Source organism: Amblyraja radiata, chromosome 4, assembly GCF_010909765.2.
Source record: "Amblyraja radiata isolate CabotCenter1 chromosome 4, sAmbRad1.1.pri, whole genome shotgun sequence".
Lineage (NCBI taxonomy): Eukaryota > Metazoa > Chordata > Chondrichthyes > Rajiformes > Rajidae > Amblyraja > Amblyraja radiata.
Window position 1 is genome coordinate 57,107,082 of NC_045959.1, and position 26,656 is coordinate 57,133,737.

The window sequence follows — 26,656 nt, forward strand, 5'->3', positions numbered from 1 at the left end:
TCTGAGGAAGGACATTCTTGCCATAGAGGGAGTACAGAGAAGGTTCGCCAGACTGATTCCTGGGATGTCAGGACTTTCATATGAAGAAAGACTGGATAGACTCGGCTTGTACTCGCTAGAATTTAGAAGATTGAGGAGGGATCTTATAGAAACGTACAAAATTCTTAAGGGGTTGGACAGGCTAGATGCAGGAAGATTGTTCCCGATGTTGGAGAAGTCCAGAACAAGGGGTCACAGTTTAAGGATAAAGGGGAAATCTTTTAGGACTGAGATGAGAAAAACATTTTTTACACAGAGAGTGGTGAATCTCTGGAATTCTCTGCCACAGAATGTAATTGAGGCCAGTTAATTGGCTATATTTAAGAGGGAGTTAGATGTGGCCCTTGTGGCTAAAGAGATCAGGGGGTATGGAGAGAAGGCAGGTACAGGATACTGAGTTGGATGATCAGCCATGATCATATTGAATGGCGGTGCTGGCTCGAAGGGCCGAATGGCCTACTCCTGCACCTATTTTCTATGTTTCTATTGTACATGCACCGAGATACAATTTTAAAATAAAAAAAACTTTTAAGCATGCTATCCTGTCAAATCATACTCTGCACAGGTACAATCCAGCCATACACAGACCGCAAAGGAATACCAGCTGCACAGGACCTCGAGCGGTACAGTGACTCAGCGGTAGAGTTGCTGCCTCACAGCACCAGAGACCCAGGTTCAATCCTGACCTCGGTTGCTGTCTGTGGAGTCTGCACGTTCTCCCTGTTACCGCGTGGGTTTTCTCCAGGTGCTCCGGTTTCCTCCTACACTCCAAAGACGTGCATGTTTGCAGGTTAATTGGCTTCGGTAAAATTGAAAATTGTCCATAATATGTAGGATAGTGCTAGTGTGCGGGGAATCGCTGGTCGGCGCGGGCGGGCTCACTGGACTGAAGGGCCTGTTCCCACCTTGTATCTCGAAGCTAAACTATGTGCAAGGCAAGATTATTTGTTTGAGTGGTAGATGCCCGGAACGCAGGGGTGGTGGTGGAAACGGATACGATAGCGACGTTTACAGGACTTTTGGACAGTCTAACGTCTAAAGAATGGACAGTCATACATCGTGGAAGCAGTCCCTTCGCCCAACTTACCCACACTGACCAACATGTCCCATCTACACTAGTCCTAACTGTCTGCGTTTGGCCCATATCCCTCTAAACTTGTTCTATCCAACCTGTATCTGTCTAATTGTTTCTTAAACGTTGCGATAGTCCCTGCCTCTATCACCTCCTCTGAGGGCTCGTTCCATATACCCACCACCCTTTGTGTGGAGAAAGTCAGCCGTCCGATTCCTATAAAAATTATCCCCTCACTTTAAACCTATGTCCTCTGGTTCTCTATTCCCCCACTCTGGGCAAGAGACTTATTGTGTCAACCTGATCTATTCCCCTAATGATTTTGTACACCTCCAGAAGATCATCCCTCACTCTCCTGCGCTCCAGGGAATAGAGTCCCAACCTGCTTAACCTCTCCCTGTAGTCCCTCTAGTTCCGGCAACGTCCTCTTAAATCCTCTCTGCACCCTTTCCAGCGTAACGACTTCTTTCCTATAAACTTAAAAATAACTTCATCTTCAACCAATGTCCTCTTCCTACTCTGAGTAAGAGACTCTGTGTGTCTACCCTATCTATTCCTCTCATGATTTAGCTTGTTATAATGTTTAGAAAGGTTATCGGGAAAAGAAGGGCTGGCTGAATTTTTTAATATCGTAGGTTTTATTCTTCCAGATCTTCTTTTGAAATATTGATAGGCTTGTAGACGCAAGGCTGTTAACTCTCTTCCTGTTTGATGTAGGGGCTAGTGACTACAGTTATCATCACCCTCCATTTCCTGGACAGGCCTTTGCCAATCCTTGCGAGGATTCCTCCCAACATTACTACAGCGGAGGTATATAAATGTGTATACCTTCACATATTGCGTACACACTGTGTCCCCTAAAACACTTAATCAAACCTCACCCTCCCTCCTCGCCCCTCAACAGCTCTCGTAGAACCTTAGCTGCTCATTCATCCAAGGACGATGTTGCCTCTGAATTAATTCCTTTACCAATGCTCATAACCGGATTAGTTTTAACATTTCTAACTTGACCATCGCTTTGACAACCCAAGTACATATTTGTTGCTTGTAGTACAAGACCATTAAAAAAGATTAATACCCACAAAGGCTTTAAGTCAGTCACTCACTCGCGGAAGCTTGCTAGCTTTATTTTGTTCGGCTAGTATGTGCTATGTAGCTTTAAAAAAATAATAATTTAATATTGTCAGTTTTTTTTTCTCCCCCTTGTGCTAAATGTCTGTTTAAAGCTTGGTTGCAGCTTTCAGTTTTTCAGTTGCTGAAACTGCGGAGGTGTAAATATATAGATCCTGCTTGACTGCAGTTTTGTGTGGCCTCTTCTTGGTTTGGTTTTGAAAGTTTTCTTGTTTCCTGACCCATCTCTCTTTCGCTCCTTTTGCTTTCCCTGCTTCGTCCAGCGCTCTTATTTCTCCCGTTTCTCCCCCCCCCCTCACCTACTCCCACACAGCTTTCACTTCCTGTGGAGGCTTTAGAGAGGGTGTTGAGGATGCTGCCTGGATTTGAGGGTAGATGGGGGGAGAACTGTCCAAAGTGGATTAACCTGGAGGAGATTATGCAGTGGAGCTACCTGGATTAGTGGGTATTAGTTATAAAGAGACGTTTGACCAAGGTGGACAAAAGATGCTGGAGAAACTCAGCGGCTCAGCGGCTAAGGCAGCATCTATGGAGAGAAGGAATTGGCGACAGAGGGTGTTGCCTTGCACGCTGAGTTTCTCCAGCAATTTTGATTTTACCAGCATCTGCAGGTCTTTCTTAAACATTGGACCTAGGGATTGATTTCTCTGAAGTATCGGAGACGGACGGGAGATCTGATCGAAGTATATAATGAGTTGGGCATGGGGGACAGAGATGAGTTTGGAGAATGCTATTAAGCAAGGGCAGTTTGAAATCAGGAGGGAGGAGGTGAAGGGCATTAAGGTGCATCAATCCCAAGAGCCTGATGAGATGCATCTCAGGTTATTGAGAGACGCAAGAGAGGAGTTTGCCGGAGCTTTGACAAGATGTGGGCATCTTCTCTACCCACAGATGAGGTCCCGGAGAACTGGAGAGCAACTAATGCTGTTCCTTTATATAAAAAGAGAAGTGGATAGAATCCAGGGAATTGTAGGTCGGTGAGTTCCATGTCAATGGTAGGGAAGCTATGGGAGGATTAGTTGGGATAGGATTTACATACATTGTTCGGTGAAGGGCCAGTTTCTGCACTGTGGTTTTCTATGTTGAGTGGACCAGAGAGGAAGGATATCTAAGTTTGCAATAGGATCAAGATTGGTTGGGAAGGTGGGCCAAGGAATGGCAAATGGAATTTAGGTCTGGTACGAGTGTGAGGTATTGCATTTTGGTGTGTCAACCCAGGGCAGGACTTGCACAGTGGGTGGCTGAGCCCTGGAGAGTGTTGCAAAAACAGAGGGGTGCACAGTTCCCTGACACTGGCGAGTTGAGGACAGGATGATGAAGAAGGCCTTTGGCATGCTTGGAAGAGTACAAAGGTTGGCACATCATGGACATTCATTTCTACATCTTTAGTCAGTGGGTGGTGAATTAATTGCCTATTTTTTGAAGAAACATTTAGACAGGTATGGAACAGATCTAGAGAGAAGTCTAGAGATTGTAGATGGGGCATCTTGGTCGGCATGGGCAAGTTAGGCCGAAGGCTTTATTTCTGTGCTATATAACTATGACTCTATACCTCTGACTCTGTATCCCTACCCACTTCCATTCCTCCCATCCCCATCGCGAGAGGTCCATGTCCCACTGCTTCCGTCATGATGCCCGCCAGATGTTAACAACGCCGCCCGTTTCTCTTGCAGGCAACCCACAGTACGGGCAGCAGCAGGACGCCTACCAGCAAGGACCCTCCCAGCAGCAGGGCTACCTGGCGCAGCAGTACACGGCCCAGCAGGGCTACCCCCCTCAACAGCAGGGCTACGGTGAGTAGTCTGTCAGTCTCGGGAGCAGACTCGAACCATTCGGTCCATCACATCCCAAAGACTTGCGGGTTTGCAGGATAAGTGGCCCTCTGTAAATTGCCCCCAGTGTGTAGGGAGTTGATGGGATAGAACTAGTGTGAACGCGTGATCGATGGTCGGCACGGACTTGGTGGGCCGAAGGGCCTGTTTCCGTGCTGCCTGACCCTCTGAGCTACTCCAGCACTGCTTCCTTTTGCTGTTCCTCCAGTTTGATCAAAGTTCCAGATTTCATCAGATATCACAGCCTCAAAGCTCCACGCCATTGATAAGTTCATAATTAATAGCAGCAGAAATAGGCCATTTGACCGAACAATTCTATTCCACCGTGTGGAATTCTCTGCCTCAGAGGGCGGTGGAGGCAGGTTCTTTGGATGCTTTCAAGAGAGAGCTAGATAGGGCTCTTAAAAATAGCGGAGTCAGGGGATATGGGGAGAAGGTAGGAACGGGGTACTGATTGGGGGTGATCAGCCGTGATCACATTGAATGGCGGTGCTGGCTCGAAGGGCCGAATGGCCTAATCCTGCACCTATTGTCTATTCAATCATGGCTGATCTATCTTCAGCTCTCAACCCCATTCTCCTGCCATCTTCCCGTAACCTTTGACACTGTTTACTAATCAAGAACCTGGCAATCTCCACCTTAAGTTATATTTCCGTGTGTTGTGCGAGTCCATGTGCTAGTGAAGCCGCTCAAGCAAGATCTCCATTGTACCTGTACCTCACCGAACTTGTGCCTTCAGCAATAAACTCCACTTGTCTTGATTGTCCATCCCACGTTGCCTCTTTTCTGAGAACACAATTAAAAAGCTTGTAAGCGAGCACCACCAGGCTCAGGAACAGCTTCTTCCCCTCTGCTATCAGGCTACTGAACGGTCCTTCCATAAGTTAGGGTACTGTCATTCATCATCGTTGAAAACATTAGCGACACAGTGGTGCTGGTGTCCAACGGGAACAGTGACGGACGCACCACACATCTCTGTCCTCCAGTTCCTGCGGACGTCCGCCACTGCAAGTATAGCATTTTGGTGCATATACTTTGTCATCATTCCTTACAATGCTATGTACGACCGTGATCGCAACTTTTACTGAAGTGTGGATGGCTGTTGGCTCGCTAGGAGCTCATCTGCCCTTTGACAGGACTTGTTTTTGGTCCTGCTGGGGGTCCACAGCCCCCTCACCTGGCAAACCAGGTGGGGGAGACGGTTTAGTCGCCGACTATCCGACCGTGGAGCAGGTAGCACGGGATTACATGGTACCTGTGGCGGGGGGAACTCCCCCCGACCTGAATCTGCTTCCGATTCACATCTGACTTGGCCTTCATGGCCATATGTGGCAATGAATTCCATAGATTCACCGCCCTCTGGCTGAAGAAATTCTTCCTCATCCCCTTTCTGGACATTAAATCTTGTGTCTGGAACTGAAGTGCCGCAATGCTGAGAACTATATTCTGCACTCTGTATCGTCCCCTTTTGTGTTATCTGTTATACCCTTCTCCCCTTTTACCCTCCCCACCTGCATTCATTTCTCCGGCTTCTCAAATCGTAACTATTCAATTTCTTGTCCTCTTTGTTGGTGGGGAGGGGGAGGGGGGGGGAAGAGGAAGGATCAAAGGAAGGGTTGGGGGTGTTTACCAAAAATTGGAGAATTCAACATTCATACTGTTGGGTAGTAAGCTACCCAAGCGGAATGTGAGGCACTGTTCCTCCAGTTTGCATGTGGACTCACTGGCAATGGAGCAGGCCCAGGGCAGAAAGGTCAGCGTGGGAATGGGAAGAGGAGTTAAAATGATTAGCAACTAGGACTTGGCGGACCAAGCGCAAGTGTTCGGGGAAATGGTGGCCGGGTCTCGTCAGCAGCACCGTGGATAGGCTTGGAGGAGGTGCACGTGAACATCTGTTCCACCCGAAAGGGCAGATGGGCGGCAAAGTGGCACTTACAGCGCCAGGGACCTGGTTCGATCCTCACCGCGGGTACTGTCTGTACGGAGTTTGCACGTTCTCCCTGTGACCGCGTGGGTTTTCTCACGCCTGCGCCAATATCTCCAAAGGTTACAAATGGGGTGCATGGATGGAGATGAGGTGGGGGGGGGGGGGTGCTGGGACTGCGCTGTTCTGCAGTGTGTTTGACGTTATGTTCTGTTGCCAGTTGCTTCACAAGGTGCCCCAGGTCAGTACAGCAGCTACCCGCAGGGGCAGCAGTACGGAGGATACAGACCACCTCAACCAGGCCCCCCTCAACAGCAGCAGCGACCCTATGGCTATGAACAGGTATGGGATGTGTACTCTGTCAATACAAACCTGTAGTGGCAGACCAAGGGCAACACCTTGCAATGGCGCTCACTCGGGGCAAGATACCAGGTGGACCTCTGGTGTTGGTCTGATCCAAAAGACTTGCTAAAAAAAATAACACTCTCTTGACTCTTCATAAGTTCTCGGAGCAGAATTAGGCCATTCGACCCATCGAGTCTACTCCGCCATTCATTCGTGGCTGATCTATCTTTCACTCACAACCCCATTCTCCTGCCTTCTCCCCATAATCTCTGACTAATTGGATTGACTCGTGACAGGTGGAGCAGGGTGGAAATAAGCACCAAATATTACATTCTATTAAAGTTCTATTTTAATCCCCCTCTTGATTTTGTGCACCTATTTGGTCTGTTTTAGAACATATAACAGTACAGCACAGGAATGGGGCATTGCCTCCACAATATCTGTGCCGAACATGATGCCAAGATAATCTCTTACCTGCCTGTACATGATCCATATCCCTCCATTCCCTGCATAACTATGTGCCTATCCAAAAGCCTCGTAAATGCCACTATCGTATCTGCCTCCACCACCACCACCCTGGCAAACGCATTCCAGGCACCCATCACCGTGTGTGTGTGTGGTGTGGTGTTTAAAAAAAATAAAAACCTTCCCTTGCACACCTCCTTTAAACATTTCCCTTCTCACCTTGAAGCTATGCCCTCTAGTATTTGTATTTTCCATCCTGATAAAAAGGTTCTGACTGTCTACCCTATCTCTGCCTCTGATAATTTCATATCAGTTTCCCCTCAACCTTTAGCATTCCAGAGAAAACAATCCAAGTCTGTCTAACCTCTCCTTGTAGATGAAACCCACAAGTCTTGGATAGAGTAGATGCTGAAAGGACGTTTCCACCAGGGGTGGAGTCTAGGACCAGAGGGCACACTTAGAATAAAAGGACGTTCCTTTAGAAAGGTGATGAGTAGGAATTTCTTTAGTCAGAGGGTGGTGAATCTGTGGAAATAATTGTCACAGACGGATGTGGAGGCCTATGGTGGAGATTGACAGATTCGTGATTAGTAAGGAGGTTATGGGGAGAAGGCAGGAGAATCGGGCTGCGAGGGAAAGATAGATCAGCCACGATTGAGCACGGAGTAGTCTTGATGGGCTGAATGGGCTAATTCTGCTACTAGAGCGTATGAACGTCAATCCAGGCAGCATTCTGGTATTGGCTCTCTGTCTAATTCAAGGGTGGTTTTTCATCTCCTCAGAACATGCAATGAAGCTGCCACGGTGACCAGGCAGGGATTTTTCCGAAGATCTCGGCTCCAGTTGGTGTCCACCAGTCAAAGACAACTCTACAATCAAACGTTTCCAACATGTTTCGGAGAGGGTGAGGAAGATCGGGTGGGTGGCCTGTTGGTCTCGGGAGGAAAAGAAGCTTTGGTTGTCCCTCCCCCCTGGCCAGTGAGTGAACTGGTACCAACGCCTTGCTTGCTCCCTCTACCTTGGGGATGTTCCTGGAGATGGTTATCCTATCTTCCTCGTCACTGTGCAGTCTAGCCTCGCACCATTACTCAGTTCCAATAACGTCTCGGATAATGTTGAGGAAAGTAGACCGCCTTGCGTTTGTTGGAAGACCAGATCTCCCGCAAAGGAGGTTGTCCTATCCGTCTTCAGGGCTGCCTGACCAGGTCTCACCTCCGAGGGACAGTACCACCTTCTCCTGCCCTTCCACCCGCTCCGTGTACCAGGCTCCACGCTCTTCCCATCATGCTTCTCCCTCCTCCGTATATCCGCACCGAGATCCTGTCCAAGAAGCCCACACACTGAAGAATCACCGGCTGGAGATGTCGAGCTGGACAGAGAAGACAATCTCAAAAGCTTTGGGTCCAAGCAAAAGTGATTGAGATTTCACTAAGTATTACTGGCAAAAGCAATCAACGGTCATTTTCTTAATCAAACCGAGTGTCTCCAATACCCGAAGGGGAAATGTCCTCGGCTTTATTTATATCAAATGGTTTTTTTAAACAGTGTTGCTCAAAACCCTTTGTTCCTTGCACTTTGGGGGGGGGGGGGGGGGGGGGTTACTTTTATTTTTTAGATAGAGATTTTGTTTAATGCATCATGTGGAGACCTTAAGAGGGGTTGGGGGTCGGTGTTGTTGCCATTTCAAGGACTTGCCCCGTTCTCACTACCGTTGACACCTGATTTCCGAGTATCTCTGGGACTCGTGTTCATTGGCCATCTGTTTGCCCTGCTAACCTCCACACAGAGTTTGCGCACTGTCCGTCAGCTCGCCATCTGAAACCAGGAACTGCAGATGCTGGTTTATACCAAAGATAGACACAAAGTGCTGGAGTAACTCAGTGGGTCAGGCAGCATCACTGGAGAACATGGACAGGTGATGTTTTGTGTCGGGGGCCTTTCTTCACACTGAAAAATTGAGGACCCCTTGTCTGTACGTTCTCCCCGTGACCTGCGTGAGTATTCTCAGAGTGTGTCGGTTTCCACCCACACTCCAAAGACCTACAGTTTGAAGGTTAATTGGCTTCGGTAAAATTGTAAATTGTCCCTAGTGTGTGTCGATAATGTTAATGTGCGGGCATTGTTGGTCGGCACAGACTCATTGGGCCGAAGGGCCTCTGTCTGCGTTGTAATTCTAAACTAAATTAAACTATAATACTCGGGGTGAGAAAAGACCAGAGCAAAACATGGGTGGCATCAGATGAGCTCGGGATTGGTGGTGTCCATAATGGCCTATTGTTGGCTGGAGAAGGTGTGCTTGGGACTCAAGAATGTGAACAGTGGAAGTAGTACAACGTCCAGCTTGGGAGGAGGGATGGAGAAAGAGGGGATGTAAGGGATACTTGAAGTTAGAGATATCAATATCTCTGGGGTGTAAGCTGCCCAAGCAAAATATCGGGTGCTGTTCCTCCACAGAAAGGTCAGTGCGGGAATGGGAGGGGGAGTTAAAGTGTTTGGCAACTGGGAGATCGCGTAGGCCAAGGTGGACTGAGTGTAAGTGTTCAGCGAGACGATCGGCCAGTCCGCGCTTGGACTTGTTGATGTACAGGAGCCCACACTGAGAGTGCTGATGCAGTAGATGAGGTTGGAGGAGGTGCAAGTGAACCACTGCCTCATCTGAAAGAACTGTCGGGGGCCCCCGGCTGAAGTCGAGGGAGGGGGTTTAAGGGCTTTGTAGTACTGTGGCATCGCATGAGGTTGCTGCAAAACCTTGCTTTCACTGTGGGAACACCTTAACGTAAAACATAGAACAGTACAGCACAGGAACAGGTCCTTCAGCCCACAATGTGTGTGCTGTGCATGATGCCAGGACCACCTCTTATCTGCTTGCACATTCCACATATCCCCTTCATTCCTTGCTTACCCATGTGCCTATCTGACATATATGTCTGATAGAAGGGTCCCAACCCGAAACGTCACCAATCTATGTTCTCCAGATGTTGCCTGACCCGCTGAGTTACTCCGGCACTTTGTGTCTTATGTAAACTAGCACCTGCAATTCCTTGTTTCTGTCTACCTTAAAGCCTCTTAAAAGCCACTATGATATCTGCCCTCACCACAACCCCCTGCAGCATGTTCCAGACCCTCACCATTCTGTGTTAAAAAAAAAAAAAAATACTTGCCCCGCACATCTCCTTTAAACTTTTCCCTTCTCACCTTAACTCAATGACGGTAGTATGTGACATTTCCACCTTGGGGGGGAAAAAGGTTCTAACTGTCTACCCTATCTATGCCTCATAATTTTATATACTCCCCCCCCCCCCCCCCCCCCCCCCCCCCCGGAACAGAACTGCACACAATATTCCAAATGCGGCCTGACCAAAGTCCGTTAAAGCTGCATCGTGAACTCCTGACACTCAATGCCCTGACCGATGAAGGCAAGCATACCACATGCCGCCATTACCACCCTATCGACTTGTTTAGACATACAGCACGGAAACAAGCCCTTCGACCCACCGAGTTTGTGCCGACCAGCAGTCCGCGCACGCTAACACTATCCTGCACGCTGGGAATGATTTACAATTTATCTGAAGCCAATTAACCTACAAACCAGTGCATGTTTGGAGTGGGAGGAAACCAGAACACCCGGAGAAAACCCACGCTGCCGTAGAAGAACGTACAAACTTGCCATCTTCAGGGTGTTATGGACTTGGGCCCCAAGATCCCTCTGAACATCAATGCTGTTAAAGGTCTTGCCATTAATTGTATATTTACCCCCTTGCATTCAACCTCCCAATATGCAACACCTCACACTTGCTCAGATTAAACTCCCTCTGCCATTTCTCTGCCCATTTCCATAGCTGATCTACACCCCACTGTACACTTTGTCTTCTGTACAACCTTCCTCACAGTCCTCGATCTCAGCGATCTTGGTGTCTCTTCGCTGCTGTGACCAGCACGTTTTGTGTGTGATACAGAGTGTGTTCTACCTTGCCTCTGGTGCCTCGTAGGCTTGTAAAAAGACCCTCTAAAGGCTGGGTCTTGCAATGCTAAACTATTGGAGTCCTGAACTTTTTAACCTTGCCCAATAACGGCTCGCAAGGAGACATTAACTGGAGTATAATGTACAGTGCTTGCCTTGGCTGTGAAAGTATTAATAAGGTCATTCATTGCATACTTATCAGTATTGATCTTTGATGTGCCACACAACCTCATTTTGTATAACGTCCATTTAGTAGTTGAATTATACGTGTTTACAGTAAATGTGTTGATTTATTATTCTGTACACTTTCATTTTTGCACAGTTACATGCAAGGTGTTACACTCTGGGATGTGCAGGCATTGGAGAGAGTCCAGAGGAGGTTTACGACAATTATCCCAGGAACTATTGGGTTAACAGGGTGAGCGTTTCACGGCACTGGGACTGTGCTCACTGGAGTTCAGAAGGATGAGGGGACCCCCTGATTGAAACTTACCGAATAGTGAAAGGCTTGGATAGAGTGGATGTGGAGAGGATGTTTCCACTTGTGGGAGAGTCTAGGACCAGAGGCCATGAGGAAGAATTTCTTTAATCAGAGGGTGGTGAATCTGTGGAATTAATTGCCACAGACGGCTGTCAATGGATATATTTGATTTGATTCAACTTTATTGTCATTGTGCAGCGTACAAATACAGACACCAAAATGCTTTTTTTCGCCATAGGAATAAAAATAAAATAAAACACAGGACACGATAGTCTATAACATAAACATCCTCACACTGCGGTATCAAAGTTTCCCACTGTGAGGGAAGGCACCAAAGTTCAATCAACCTCCTCTTTGATGTTCACCCCCCTGCAGTTGTGGCTACGGGCGGCCCGATGTTCAGGCCGGGATGATTGAACTCCGACATCGGCACGGAAGATCATCCTCAGCGACTTGGACTCCGAAAGTGGAGATTGACAGATTCTTGATCAGTACTGGTGTCAGGGGTTATGGGGAGAAGGCAGGAGAATGGGATCAAGAGGGAAAGATAGATCAGCCATGATTGAATGGCGGAGTAGACTTGATGGGCCAAATGGCCTAATTCTACTCCTAGATCTTATGAAGCTCCTAGTTTAACTTGGCATCAGATACATGGATAGGAAAGGCGCAGTGGGATACAGACTATGTTGATGGGATTAAGTGAGACGAATGTTGATGAGGCATCTTGATCAGCATATGCAAGTTGGGCCGAAGGGCCTGCTTCTGTGCTCCATAGCTCGATGACACTTTCCAGAACCAGGCGGTATTGGGAGAGTTGCTGCCTTGCAGTGCAAAACCTGGGTTCGAGTTTTACTATACAGAGTTTCTACGTTCTCGCTGACCTCCATGGGTTTCGACCGGGTGTTCCGGTTTCCACCCATATCCTAAAGACTTCTAGGTTAATTGACTGGCAAATTTATATATTATCCCTAGCATATAGAATAGTGCTAGTGTTCGGGGTGATCGCTGGTTGGCGCAGATTCCATGGGCCAAAGGGCCTGTTTCCACACTATCTCTGAAGTTTAAACCTGGGGTGATAACTTGTGCATATGTCCAAAAGTTGATGCATTGGCTTGGTGACTTGCAGATGGCATTGAACGTGAATTTCATTCCCTTAACTACGCACCCTCCCGAATGCCTGTAACTTGGAATAGTTTAATTTAGTTTTAGTTCATTTAGAGATATAGTGCAGAAACAGGCCCTTCGGCCCAACGATCACACTGTACACTAGCATTATCCTACACACCTAGGCTAATGTTCAGAAGCGAATTAACCTGCAAGCCTGTACGTTTTTAAAGTGTGAGAGGAAATCAGAGCAGTCGGAGAAAACCCAAGCAATCACTGGGCGAGCGTATAAATTCCGTACGGCCAGCAACCGTGGTCAGGATCGAACCGAGGTCTCTGGCGCTATAAGGCAGCAGGTGTTGGCATTGATAAAGTTACAAAGGTTCACCAAACTGTCCCATCTACTGCCTGCCTGCCGCCGCATGTTTGCAGCACCGTGTCTGATCCGCACGCTCTGTCTCCTGGAGCGGTGCCCGATCTAGGCGAGCCCCAGGCTGCAGATCGTCTGGTGAGCCGTCGTCCCTCTCCTCGCCCGGCCACCTTCGGCCTTGGTGTCCTGGGGGCACCTCCCACAGCCGACCTTCAGGGTGAGGAAGGTGAGACACCGGTTCCGTCTCTCACCGGCTCCTGTTCTCGCATCTGCTGTCACCGTCTCCCCCCACCCCACGTCCTCTCCGGTGCTCAGGAGTTGAGCAGGGGCCGGGCTTGGAGGCTTCCCTCATGAGCGAGGGCTTCCCGGCACGTACCGGGGGGAACCAGGCTTACTGCCGGGGAGATAGGCTCAGCGCCATGGTGTGCTGTGCCGAACCATGTCACCATTATAAACTAAACTAGACAAACTTGCCAACTCTCCATCCCATTCCCACACTGACCACTCTGTCCATTGTCAGAGTGAGGCCACACACAAACTGGAGGAACAGCAGCTCGCTTGGCTAGCTTACAACCCACCTGGCTGTATGGACATTGAATTCTCCAATTTTAAATAACTTACTCTCATGCTCTCCTCCCTTCTTGCCCCCTTCCTTTTACTAGTCATTTTTTTTTACCAGTTCCACAGTTCTCCACATTGTTTCTCTTGAGATCACACCAGGCACCACCCTGCCTGAGGTCATTTGTTGCCCGCCCTGATCTGTCCTGCCTCTTTTCTCGTCTCCAGCTCTTCACCACCAGCCCAGCCCCCACTTTCAGTCTGCTGCAGTTACCTCCAACACTCCAAAGACACACAGGTTTGTAGGTTAGTTGGCTGCAGTAAAGATTGTAGATCGACCCTAGTGTGCAGGATAGTGCTAGTGTACGGGGTGATCGCTGGTCGGTGCACACTCGGTGGGCCGATGTTTCTGCGCTGTATCTCTTTAAAACCTAAAGTTGCAACTTCCCCGCCGGCCCACTAGATGGTGCACTTGGTCCAAGTCACAGAGTCATGCAGCACAGAAACAACCCCTTCGGCCCATCGAGGCCATGCCGACCATTTCAATGCATCTCATTTATTCTCCACACATTCCCGTCAACTCCCCTGAGGTTTCAATCCTTTCCCCAACATCAGGCGTAATTTGCAGGCAGCCAATTATTCTGCGAACCTGTATGCCTTAGTAGTGTGAATACACTTTAAACCAGACGGCATTCTGATTTAGAAAAGGGGGCGATCTAGTGTGCGGAATCTAGTAGATAGACACAAATAGCTAGAGTAACTCACTGGGTCAGACAGCAATATGTAACGTTTCAGGTCGAGACCCTTCTTCCAACTTGAGTCGGGAGAGATGGAAATGTGAGATATGAAAAGGTACATAGAACAAATGGTAAGTAAAAATACAAATCAAAACCAGCAATGATGATTAAGGAAAGATGGAGCCCACAATGGTGCATTGCTGGCCGTGGGGAAGGTGATACTGAGTGATACAGTGAAACTCAGCATGACGACAGTGAAACTAATATGATGATTAGGGTGGGGAGAGACTCCCATTTCCCTCTCCTCTGACTGACTGAAGTAAGAGCACTACCCCAAATTCCTTTTCTCCGGAGATGCTGTCTGACTTGTTGAGTTACTCCAGCTTTTTGTGTGTTTCTTCGGTGTAAACCAGCATCTGCTGTTCCTTTAAGTTTAGTTTAGAGATACAGCATGGAAACTGGCCTATCCTATCCCCCCCCCCCCCCCCCCCCCCCCCCGAGTCCATGCCAACCCGGCACACTTGCACTCACCTGGGACAATATATAATTAAACCAAGCCAATTAACCTACAAACCTGTAGGTCTTTGGAGTGTGGGAGGAAACCGGAGCACCCGGAGAAAACCCACGCAGGTCACAGGGAGAACATACAAACTCCGTATAGCCCAGCACCCATAGTCAGGGTCAAACCCTGGTCTCAGGCGCTGTAAAGTAGCAACTCTGTGCCCCGCCTTCCTACACATGATTCTGGTGAAGATACACAAATTGCTGGAGTCTGAAGAAGGGTCGCAATTTAAAACATCACCCATCCTTTTCCTCCAGAGATAGAGTGGGGGCTGTCCCGTGGGATGCGCTCCTTCGGCTGCTTACACCTTGGTGCTGGGGTTCAGAATGCCCAGTCACCCTCCAGCCCCGGCGGTCTTGTGTGGGAAAATGACCCCCACCCTCCCGTCTCCTCCAGCCAGTGATGTGATGGACACGGGGGTCTGGACCAATCGCTAACAAGTCCTGCCCCCCGGCGACGTCATGTCTGTTATTTGGCTTTTCGGCGTTGTGCCCTTTCAGTTATTTGGCTTTTAGACATCCCGCCCTTTCCGTTATTTGGCTTTTCGGTGTTGCGCCCTTTCGGTTATTTGGCTATTCGGCGTAGTTTCCGTTGGGTTATTTGGCTTCCACTTCTTCGCTTCAGCTACTCATCCTACGACGCCACGTCTGGGTAGCGACCAGGTCTGCACGCATTACTGCAAATGCGACCGAACGAGAGAACTATAAAGATGCAGTATGACTTCCTGAAGAAGGGTCTCGACTCGAAACGTCACCCATTTCTTCTCTCCATAGATGCTGCCTGTTCTGCTGTCCTGAGTTACTTCAGCTTTTAGTGTCTATCTTCGGTTTAAACCAGCATCTGCAGTTCCTTCCCACACATAGCTTCCTGACTCTTATGACCAATGACGGCAAGCAAACAGTACACCACCTTTGCCAGTGGAGCTTCTTTTCATTAATTAAACAAAACTTTATCTGGATATGAACACCAGGCTCTTGACCACTGCACAATTCCAGCAACTATGATCTTTGAGTGCATTTTTTGTTGCACTACGGAATTCATTTTTGCACTATTATATTTTATTAATTACTAGCCCAAGTGGGACCCGTTGGGCCCTGTTTCTCCAACACAATAATCCACCACTCACCCGGGGGCGGAGGAAAGTTCTGAAATTTTTTTTGTAAAACGTTGAGGGGGGGGGGGGGGGGTGTCTGCACTCCCCGGAGCCAATGAATGGACTCAACGTTGACAGTGGCCAATCAATCCTTCCCAGGTGGGGGGTTGGGGGGGGGGGGGGGTAAAGGGGCAGTGTCGGAGGAAAGTTCTGGATTTTTTTTTGTTAAACGCCAATCAATCCTTTCCCCACCCCCCACAAGGAAAGTTCTGGAAATGAAACCTCTCCCCTATTCCACCCCCGCCCCCCCACAATGAAAACCCCCACGGGGGGTGACGTTGGTGCTGACCTCCTCCCCAGCCCACAAGAAAAATTCTGGAAATGAAACCTCTTCCCTATTCCACTCCTCCACAATGAAACGGGGAGATCCCCCCATCCCACCCCCACCCCTCACAAGGAAAATCACAATTTTATTTTGAGTAAATGAAACGTCTCCCCTATTCCACCCCCCCCCCCCCACCAATGAAAAATGTCCTCCCAAGAAATCTAAATGAGATTCCATTGTGATGTACCCATTCCCCCAATGCAACCCGTTTCCCCAACACAATATTCCACTACTTACCCATAGCCCCCAACTGCGCAGACGCAGCCCATACACTCCCTCACCCTCCCTCTTCTCTCCCCTCTCCTCCTCCACTCCCTCCCTCCCTCTCCTTTTCCCTACCCTCAGTCACTCCCTCCTTCACCGCTCCCCTTTCACACTCCCCCACTAAACACAATGTTTAAATAACATTTCTCCCGCACTCTCTACCGCTCCTCACAACAATGTGAGAAATCTCTCATTGCACTGGCTGGAGCTTATCCCAACACTGTTGATTGGCAGCTGAGATCCCACTGTGATGTCATTGTCGGACACAGCAGCTTATGTAAATGAGATGCCATTGTGATTGGTGGACTGTGAGATCCCATTGTGACGTCATAGCTACAAACTAACAGAATCTCCCATCAACTGTCAGAGCATCTTTTAATTGTCAATAACTTGTGAAATATAACATCAATCAGAATTAAACTTTATAAGATGTCGTGCGCAAAGTCCGGCGACCGGGCCCAAACCTCTCTGCTGGCCCGCCGGCTGGGCTTTGTGTGCAATCCAGCACCCGGGCCAACTCATCATTCACCCAGCCACGGCCAAGTCGGTCAACGAATTGCCGTCGGGAATTTGTCCCTTATTTTGACCTTTTGTCCCTTATTGGGGAGTGAGAAAGTTGGCAACCATAGTCCACCGCCACCCCCGGCAGCACATAACTTTTGAAGTCTGTCCAATCTTTCTCCCTGTAGCTAATACCACCTAATCCAGGCATCATTCTGGTAAACCTCCTCCGCACCCTCTCCAAAGCCTCCACATCCTTCCTGTAATGGGGTGACCAGAACTACATAATAATCACAATGCGGCCTAACTAAAGTCCTATAAAGCTGCCACATAACTTCCTGACTCTTAAACTCAATGCCCCAACCGATGAAGGCAGGAATACCATAAGCTTTCTTTACCACTCTATGTAGTTGTGTAGCCACTTTCAGGGAGCTATGGATCTGCACCCTGAAAGTATACACATGACAATGAAGCACTCTAGATCCTTGACCATAACACTTTGCCAAAAACAAAATCCTCGTGCAAAAATCCATTTTCCATCTGCTTATATCTTTACCGCATAGTCTCTAACTTGTTGCAAACACTACACAAACAGAAATAATGCATCTCTATTTTAGTTTAGAGATACAGCATGGAAACAGGCTTTTCGGCCCACTAGACCGCGCCGACCAGCGATCACCCAACACACTAGTTCTATCCTACACACTGGGGATGATTTACAGAAACCAATTAGCCTACAAACCTGTGTAGGAAGGGACTGTAGATGCTGGTTTTACACCGAAGATAGACACAAAATGCTGGAGTAACTCAACGTGTCAGGAAGCATCTCTGGAGAAAAGGAATAGGTGACGCTTCGGGTCGGAAATTCATACTCCAGTCTGACTTGGACACCATTTTGTGTCTATTAACCTACAAACCTGTACGTCGTTGGAGTGTGGGAGGAAACAGGGAGAATGTACAAACTCTGTACAGAGAGCAGCCCCATAGTCAGGATTGAACCCGGGTCTCTGGCGCTGTGAGGCAGCAACTCTACTACTGCACCACCGTGCCACCCGCAAATTTATCTCCAACCTATTCTCCAAGTATTGCAGCACACTGATTGGCTTCTTGTGCAATGTAAGAATTATTAGCGGTAAGAGAGTGGATGTATATTGGTAACGTTTCTCACTGAGTTATCGTCTGCCTTGCTAATGGAATTAAAAATCCATAAACCCCAGACATAAAGTATTTGTACTATGTATTTGTTTGGAAAGATATAGATATTGCTTTCTTTTTCAAAGGCAAGGCTTTTAGTTTTGTTTGATTAATACTAAGTTTTTTAAACCCTGAAGTGTATTTTGAATTTGAAACGACATCCAATGCATTAAAGTGACGGGGGCAAATTGTTAAGACAGATAGCTAAACTAACAACTGTGCATTTGGAGCATGTTTTGTACTAAAAGCTTATGGAGCATATTGATTATCATTGTTATGGAGTGTAAACTCTAGCATTTATTAAAAATGTTTTATCTTGTCCAGGGAGGATAATTTTGCTCAAAATTAAATTCTTTTCCTTCCCACATTCAGTGGTATTAACAGTAGGTTGGGATAAATGCACAGTAGATAGACTGGAAAACATGGATAAGGAACCATTAGGTAGAGGAAAGAACCAAGAAGGGAATTAAAACATAGAGAAGAACTTCTAGTTTTATTGTAGTTTAGCTTAGAGATACTTGGGGGGGAACAGGCCATTTGGCCCACCGAGTCCGCACCGTTCTACCCAGGTTCAATCCTGCCTACGGGTGATGTCTGTAAGGTGTTTGCACGTTCTCCCTGTGACCACATGGGTTTTCTACGGGTGCTCCGGTTTCCAAACATGTGCAGGTTTGTAGGTTGTGTGGAAAGGAACTGCAGATGCTAGTTTATACCAAAGATAGACACAAAGTGCTGGAGAAACTCAGTGGGTCATGCAGCATCTCTGGAGAAAAAGGATGGGTGATGTTTTGGGTCGGAACCCTTCTTCAGAATCTTAATAGGCTTCTGTAAAATTGTAAATTGTCCCCAGTGTGGGGTAGTGCTAGAACACTGGTCGCCGCGCACTCGGTGGGCCGAAAGGCCTGTTTCTGCGCTGCATCTCTAAAGTCTAAAGTAAAAAATGTTGCCTCCCCCCCTCAGGTTCCTATTAAATCTCCCCCCTCCCCCCTCTGATAGATGGTCGCGATGGAGAATGATCCAATAACCTAGACATCGCAATTAAGAAATTCTTGCACATTAAGCATTTTATCTGAGGATGCATCAGCTGCGAAGAGTTCAACAATGCGATTAGTAAGGCTGGTTCAGCTTTGCCCAGGGTGCGTGATACGTGTGGGCCCGCTACTCGAGAGAGGCATGAGAAGATGGGATTCTACAAATGCCACCATTCTCCATAAGTGCCCACACCTGCAGGCATAGGTGGTAATGGCTCGATAATGACTTTGGTGTTCCTCGTAAACTCAATATAAGTGATCCTAAATTATAACACTAACGCACTGTTCTTCTGAGCCTCCTTAATTACCAGGAACTCCATGGAGAAACTTGCCTCAGTAATGTGCAGGTACTTATGCACGATAATTACTGAATATCAGATAAAGGATGCAACAAATAAAAGTTAATGACAACTCTCTCCACCCTGTTCTGAAGGAATCAATAGTTATTGTAATGTATCATTAAAAACACTAATTAGTCTTTATATGCAAAATGTTCTCACACACACACACACAAACCGGGAAAAGGGGACAAAGTTGCCCGTAGTAGTTCAAATCTGGCGTTGCTATGGGAACAGCACTACTATAGAAATGTTCAGATTTCACCTATTAATTGTGTGTAATTAATCTGTAATTAGATCTGAAAGTGAGGCATGATGGGGCTTGACTTAAAGTGCGGTCTAATTGCCTTGATGTGGAATCTTCCTCCATAGTGTTTATTTATAGTTAATCTAATTAATGGCAGAGAGAAGGTTTGGGACTTGGAACGGATGCTATACCTTAAAGGCCTCAAATTTGACCAGACAGCAAATGTTAAAACCAATAAAAGTTGCTGCTTGAAATGAAATTAAGATCTTTATGTGACGAGCAGGGGGGGGGGAGAATGAACATCGGAAAAATGTTTGAAAACTGACTTTCTGCTGAATTCACGGGTATTTTTAGTTTAGGTTTATTATTGTCGCTTGTACCGTGAAATGCTTTGTTTTGCATGTTATCCAATCAAACTAGATTAAGCAGCATGGTTGCGCAGCAGTAGAGTTGCTGCCTCCCAGCGTCAGAGACCCGGGTTCGATCCTGACTACAGGTACTGTCTGTACATAGTTTGTATGTTCTCCTTGTGACCTGCGTGGGTTTTCTCTGGGTGCTCCGGTTTCCTCCCACATTCCAAAAACGTGCAGGTTTGTAGGTTAATTGAATTATGTAAATTGTCCCTGGTGGGTACGGGTGATCGTTGGTTGACGCGGACTCAGAACGCCGAAGAGGCTGATTCCACGCTATATAACTAAACTAAACCTATACATAAACCTACACATAAATACAATCAAGCCAAACTCAAGTACTCGAGTGCAGAATATAGTTCTTAGCATTGTTGTGCATTAGTTCCAGAGACCATCCAATGTCCGCAATGGGGTAGAGGTGAATCGGACAGTACCCTGGCTTATGGAAGGACCGTTCAGAAGCCTGGTAAGAAGACTTTGGCGCTGGAGTAACTCAGCAGGTCAGGCAGTATCTCAGGAGAACATGGATAGACAACATTTTGGGTCAGGATCTGAAGTTCTCCTCTCTCTGATGGTACTTTGAAGAAGATCGCAAGCTTTGGCCCACCCAGTCCTCGCCAACCAGCGTTCACCCCGTACACTAGCACTATGCTACACACACTAGGAATGATTTACAATAATCTACCATAAACAATTAACCTACAAACCTGTACGTCTTTGGATTTTGACCATGTAGGCCTTTATAACAAGAGGAATCGAATATAGGAGCAAAGTGGTTCTACCGCAGTTTTACAGGGCCCTAGTGAGACCACACCTGTAGTATTGTGTGCAGTTTTGGTCCCCTAATTTGAGGAAGGACATTCTTGCTATTGAGAGAGTGCAGCGTAGGTTTACAAGGTTAATTCCCGGGATGGCGGGGACTGTCATATGCTGAGAGAATGGAGCAGCTGGGCTTGTACACTCTGGAGTTTAGAAGGACGAGAGGGTATCTCATTGAAACATATAAGATTGTTAAGGGCTTGGACACACTAGCGGCAGGAAACATGTTCCTGATGTTGGGGGAGTCCAGAACCAGGGGGCACATTTTAAAAATAAGGAGTAAGCCATTTAGAACGGAGATGAGGGAACACTTTTTCTCACAGAGAGTGGTGAGTGTGGAATTCTCTGCCTCAGAGGGCGGTGGAGGCAGGTTCTCTGGATGCTTTCAAGAGAGAGCTAGATAAGGCTCTTAAAAATAGCGGAGTCAGGGGATATGGGGAGAAGGCAGGAATGGGGTACTGATTGGGGATGATCAGCCATGATCACATTGAATGGCGGTGCTGGCTCGAAGGGCCAAATGGCCTACTCCTGCAGCTATTGTCTATTGTCTATTGTCTATTGATAGTGGGAGGAAACCGGAGTACCCGGAGAAAACCCATGTAGTCACAGGGAGAACGTACAAACTCTGTACAGATAGAACCAGTAGTCAGGATCGAACCTGGGTCTCTGGCGCTGTGAGGCAGCAATTCTACCGCTGTGCTGCTATGCTGGCTACAGAAAGCTTGGAGCACATGCCCCAATCAGCATCAATGGTGCCAAAGTGGAAATTTGAGAGCTTCATTTGAGAGAATATCATCAACAATCTGTGGTGGACCAACCACATTGATGCAACAGTCAAGTAGGCACACCAACACCTCTACCTCCTCAGGTGACTGAGGAAATTCAGCATGTCTCCAATGACTCTTACCAACTACTGATGCATCATGGAAAGCAGACTGTAGGGTTGCATCACAGCTTGGTTTGGGAACAGCTCTGCCCAAGATCATGAGAAATTACAAAGAGCCGTGAGTTTAGCCCAGCTTTCTCCCCATAAACTACATTCAATGGAAGTAACCAAGTGTAGACTCGGTGACCATTACACCAGACACTTGAGCTTGGTCCGCCAAGGCCTACTGGATCTCCTGGTTGCCAACCATTCTAACTGCCCTTCCTATTCCCAAACTGACTTTTCTGTCCAGGACCTCCTCCATTGCCAGAGTGAGGCCACACGCAAAGTGGAGGAACATATTCTGCTTGGGCAGCTTACAACCCAATGGTATGAACATTGAGTTCTCCAGTTTTTTTTTTTTTAATATTTTATTTTATTAGAAGTAAGTACAGTCATATGGCACCAAAGTGCCTAATATATATTTTCATAATACATTTTATGTACAACTTCTTTTTTTTTTTTTTTATTACACTGAAAAAAGATTAGAATAAGAAACAGAAGTTAGATAGTAAAGGATAGAAAGATGTGAAATATATAGTGTGTGAAAAAAGAAAACGAGTAAATGAAGAAAGTTGAGAGAGAGAATAGAGAAAAGAAAAGAAAAGAAAAAAAGAAAAGGAGATCATTATTTATAGTCTTGACCAACCCTCGTCCAGTCCTGAAACAGTTATTTTTTACAATTGTGTTGCACCATATGATTCCAAAAAAACGACGAATGGAGACCAACTCGTTATGAATTGGTCTGATTTATCCATTAGGAGGAATCGCATTTCCTCAAGATGAGCGGTGTCCAACATACTTGCAATCCACATTTTAAGCGTTGGTATTGATGTACCCTTCCAAAATTTAAGAATTATTTTTTTTGCTATTATTAAACCATAGTTAAGGAATAGATTTTGAGATGTGTTCAATTTATTCCCATCTTCCATTACGCCAAATATAATCATTTCAGTATTAGGTTCCATTCTTGTCTTGAATAATTTTGTAAATATTTCAAAAATATAATTCCAAAATCTATAAAGTTTTATGCAGGAAACTAAGGAGTGTGTTATAGTTGCCTTTTGGGCTAGACATTTATCACAAGTGGCGGATATATTTGGATAAAATTTGTTCAATCTTGTTTTTGAATAATATAATCTATGTACAATTTTAAATTGAATTAGATTATGTCTTACATTAATTGAACATTTGTGAATATATATCAGGTATTTTTCCCATTTAACCTTCGTAATTTTTATCATTAGTTCCCGTTCCCACTCTTCTCTAAGTACCTCTGTCGATGGTAGGTCTATATTTAGAATACTATTATATAAATATGATATTAATTTTTGTGAGTCAGCTTCAATATTCATTGCTTCTTCCAATAAGTCAGGAGTTACTTTTTGATATCCTTGTATATATTTTTTCACGAAATCGCAAATCTGAAGATATTTAAAATATTGGTTGTTTTTCAATTTAAATTTTAATTGTAATTGTTGGAATGATAGTAAGTTTCCCATTTCGTACATATCCCTGATCCTTCTAATTCCGAGACTTTCCCATTGGTTATATGTCTTATCAATAAGAGATGGTTTAAATAAAGGGTTATTCGCTATTGGCATTAACAGTGATAGATTTCTTAATTTTAAAGATAATTTTATTTGTTTCCAAATTCTTATTGTACCATATATAATTGGGTTCTTCTTATATATTGTGTTATTCAGTTTTTTTGGGGAGAAGAGGATCGTTCCTATATTACAAGGATGGCAATCCTCCTTCTCCATTTTTATCCATTCTGTCTGTTGGGTAGAACTATCCAACCAATAAATCATATTCTTAATATGCACTGCCCAGTAATAATACATAAAATTCGGAAGTGAAAGTCCCCCGACCTCTTTTGGTTTACATAAGTGTTTTTTTGTGATTCTATGTGATCTATAGTCCCAAATATAATTAGTAATATTAGAGTCTAATTTAAAAAAAAAATATTTTGGTATATATAGGTATAGTAATTGTGGTAGGAAGATCATTTTTATTGCATTTATTCTACCTAATAATGATAAGGGAAGTGTTTTCCAAAATGTAATCAACGTATTAAGTTTATTTAATAAAGGCATGAAATTAGCATTGAATAATGCTTTATATTTTCTAGTAATCTGAATACCCAAATATTTAAATTTTTCTGTTGCGATTTTAAAGGGGAACTTCAGTAAGTGTGTAGGTTCTTGAGGTTTTAATGTCATGATTTCACTTTTATTCCAGTTTATTCTATATCCAGAAAAAGACCCAAATTCCTCTATTAAGTTTAATAAATTTGGTATGCTCGTTTGTGACTTTGTAATATATAAAGGTATATCGTCTGCATATAATGAGATTTTATTCTTTGAGTCCCTGGTATTATAGCCCTGAATATTCGGATGAATTCTTATACTTTCAGCCAGGGGTTCTATCATAAGGGCAAATAGCAGGGGTGATAGTGCACATCCCTGCCTATTACCCCTTGATAGTTGAAATTTTTGAGATAACATGTTATTAGTTAAAATTCTTGCCATCGGTGAGTTCTCCAGTTTTAGGTAACTACAAAACCCTCTGCCTCTCCTTACCACCCCCCACCCCCAGCTTAGACACCCCCTCCCCTTCTCTCTCCTGTGCCCCACCAGAACTCACACCGCTTTCTCCCGCCTCCCACTCCCACATGCATTCCTTCCTCCGGCTTCACACAGCTCTTTGATCCTTTTGTCTCACACCTTCTGTCTTTTCATCGCTGACCATTGTCCAACCATCGGTCCATCAAACCCCCCCTCACCTGTATCTACCTGCCTTGTCTTGCCCATCCTTTCTTCCATCTTTGTTCCCACCCTCTACAATCAGTCTGAAGAAGGAGGTCTGGTCCGAAACGTCACCTGCCCATGTTCTCCAGAGATGCTGCCTGACATGCTGAGTTACTCCAGTATTTTTTTTTGTAAACCAGCATCTACAGTTCCCTTTATCAACACAACCAGTTATGAGGTGTTGGGAGAAAGACACGCAGTAATGGAAGCCAGCCACTAGTGTCGCCACTGAGTCACCTATTAAATGAGTATTGAGGGAGATAGAAACATAGAAAATAGGTGAAAAAAGTGGCTGATCATCCAACTCAGTATCCTGTACCTGCCTTCTCTCCATACCCCCTGATCCCTTTAGCCACAAGGGCTACATCTAACTCCCTCTTAAATATAGCCAATGAACTGGCCTCAACTACCTTCTGTGGCAGAGAATTCCAGAGATTCACCACTCTCTGTGTGAAAAATGTTTTCCTCATCTCGGTCCTAAAGGATTTCCCCCTTATCCTTAAACTGTGACCCCTTGTTCTGGACTTCCCCAACATCGGGAACAATCTTCCTGCATCTAGCCTGTCCAACCCCTTAAGTTGGTCATAGATTCATACAGCGTGGAAACAGGCCCTTCGGCCCAACTTGCCCATGCCAGCCAATATGTCCCATCTACACTAGTCTGCCTGCGTTTGGCCTGTATCCAAACCTGTCCTATCCATGTACCTGTCTAAATGTTTCTTAACCGTTGCGATAATGCCTGCCTCAACTACATCCTCCGGCATCTTGTTCCATATACAATGATTCAATGGTTCTTCATTATCACATATGCACACACAGTGAAATTCTTTTGCACAACCCACAGATGCGCAGTCGCCATATTTTGGTGCCATTTATAAAGAAAAAGTCCAAAGTTTTTTTGGACCTTTCTCATGCTGGAAGTGCTGGAGCAACCTTGATCCAGGTAAACCTCAGTCTGCTGCAGGCTGGTGACCCGACCTCTCTCTCCTCGCTCAACCACATCTGTGTCCCGCAGGTGCCTCCTGCAGCTGACCCTGAAGGTGCAATGCCTTGAAATATGTACCACCGTTTGCGTAAAAATAGTTGTCCTTCGGGTTCCTATTAAATCTTCTGCCCCCTCACCTTAAACCTATGTCCTCTGGTTCTCTTGGCAAGAGACTCTGTGCATTGACTCTGGAGAGAATGAATGGGGTGGTTTGTTGTACAGCCTCTGTATGTTTCCTCCCACTGTGCAGGTGCCTGGTAAAAACTGGGAGAAGTTAACTTGAATAAAATGGGATTAGTAGATTTAGTGCAGAGAACATTTCCGAGGATGTTGCTGGGACTCGTGGGCCTGAGCTATAGGGAGAGGTTAGGCAGTTGAGGCAGGTACTATAACAGCATTTGGACAGGTGTTTGGATAGGAAAGGTTTAGAGGGATATGTGCCAAACGCGGGGAAAATGGTACTAGTTTAGATGGGGCATGTTGGTCGGCATGGACGAGTTGGGCCGAAGTGCCTGTTTTTGTGCTGTATGACTCTGTGCATCACTCAATGCCACTGCACACCACCAGAGGGAGATCACAGCCTAACATTCACCTTCAGAGAGTTTGTATAAAGTCTCTCTGTGAGGAGAGAATTGGGCTTTTGTTTGAATAACCAGAGCCACAATCAGCAGGGAGAGGATTATCCTCACCTCTGCAAGACCTTTAAGCAAATTCAAAAATAAACAGGGAGTGCCATGGTCATAACAACTCTCCTTTGTCGGAAGGAACTGCAGATGCTGGTTTATTCTGAAGAGAGATGCAAAATGCTGGATTAACATTGGGCGGCACGGTGGCACAGCGGTAGAGTTGCTGCCTCACAGTGACAGAGACCTGTGTTCAATCCTGACTATGGGTGCTGTCTGTACGGTGTTTGTACTTTCTCCCTGTGACCGTGTGGATCTTCTCCAGGTGCTAACTGGAATTGGTAAAATTGTAAATTGTCCCTGGTACGGAGATCGTGCGAGAGTCCCTGGTACGGAGATAGCGCCTCTACTTCCTGAGAAGATTACGGAGAGTCAGTTTGTCAAGGA

The 26,656-nt window shown here is 46.1% G+C and overlaps 1 protein-coding gene across 2 annotated transcripts in view; it reads left to right on the forward strand.

Moving 5' to 3' along the window:
- Positions 1-8,365, forward strand: part of ss18 (SS18 subunit of BAF chromatin remodeling complex) — a 34,234-nt gene extending 25,869 nt beyond the window's left edge. For both annotated transcript variants that reach the window (XM_033019503.1, XM_033019504.1), the window contains 3 exons: positions 3,916-4,035; positions 6,219-6,340; positions 7,591-8,365. In XM_033019503.1, coding sequence (XP_032875394.1) covers positions 3,916-4,035; positions 6,219-6,340; positions 7,591-7,602 — 254 coding nt within the window. In that variant the 3' untranslated portion in view covers positions 7,603-8,365. The remainder of the gene's footprint in view (positions 1-3,915; positions 4,036-6,218; positions 6,341-7,590) is intronic.
- The last annotated feature ends 18,291 nt before the right edge of the window (positions 8,366-26,656 follow it).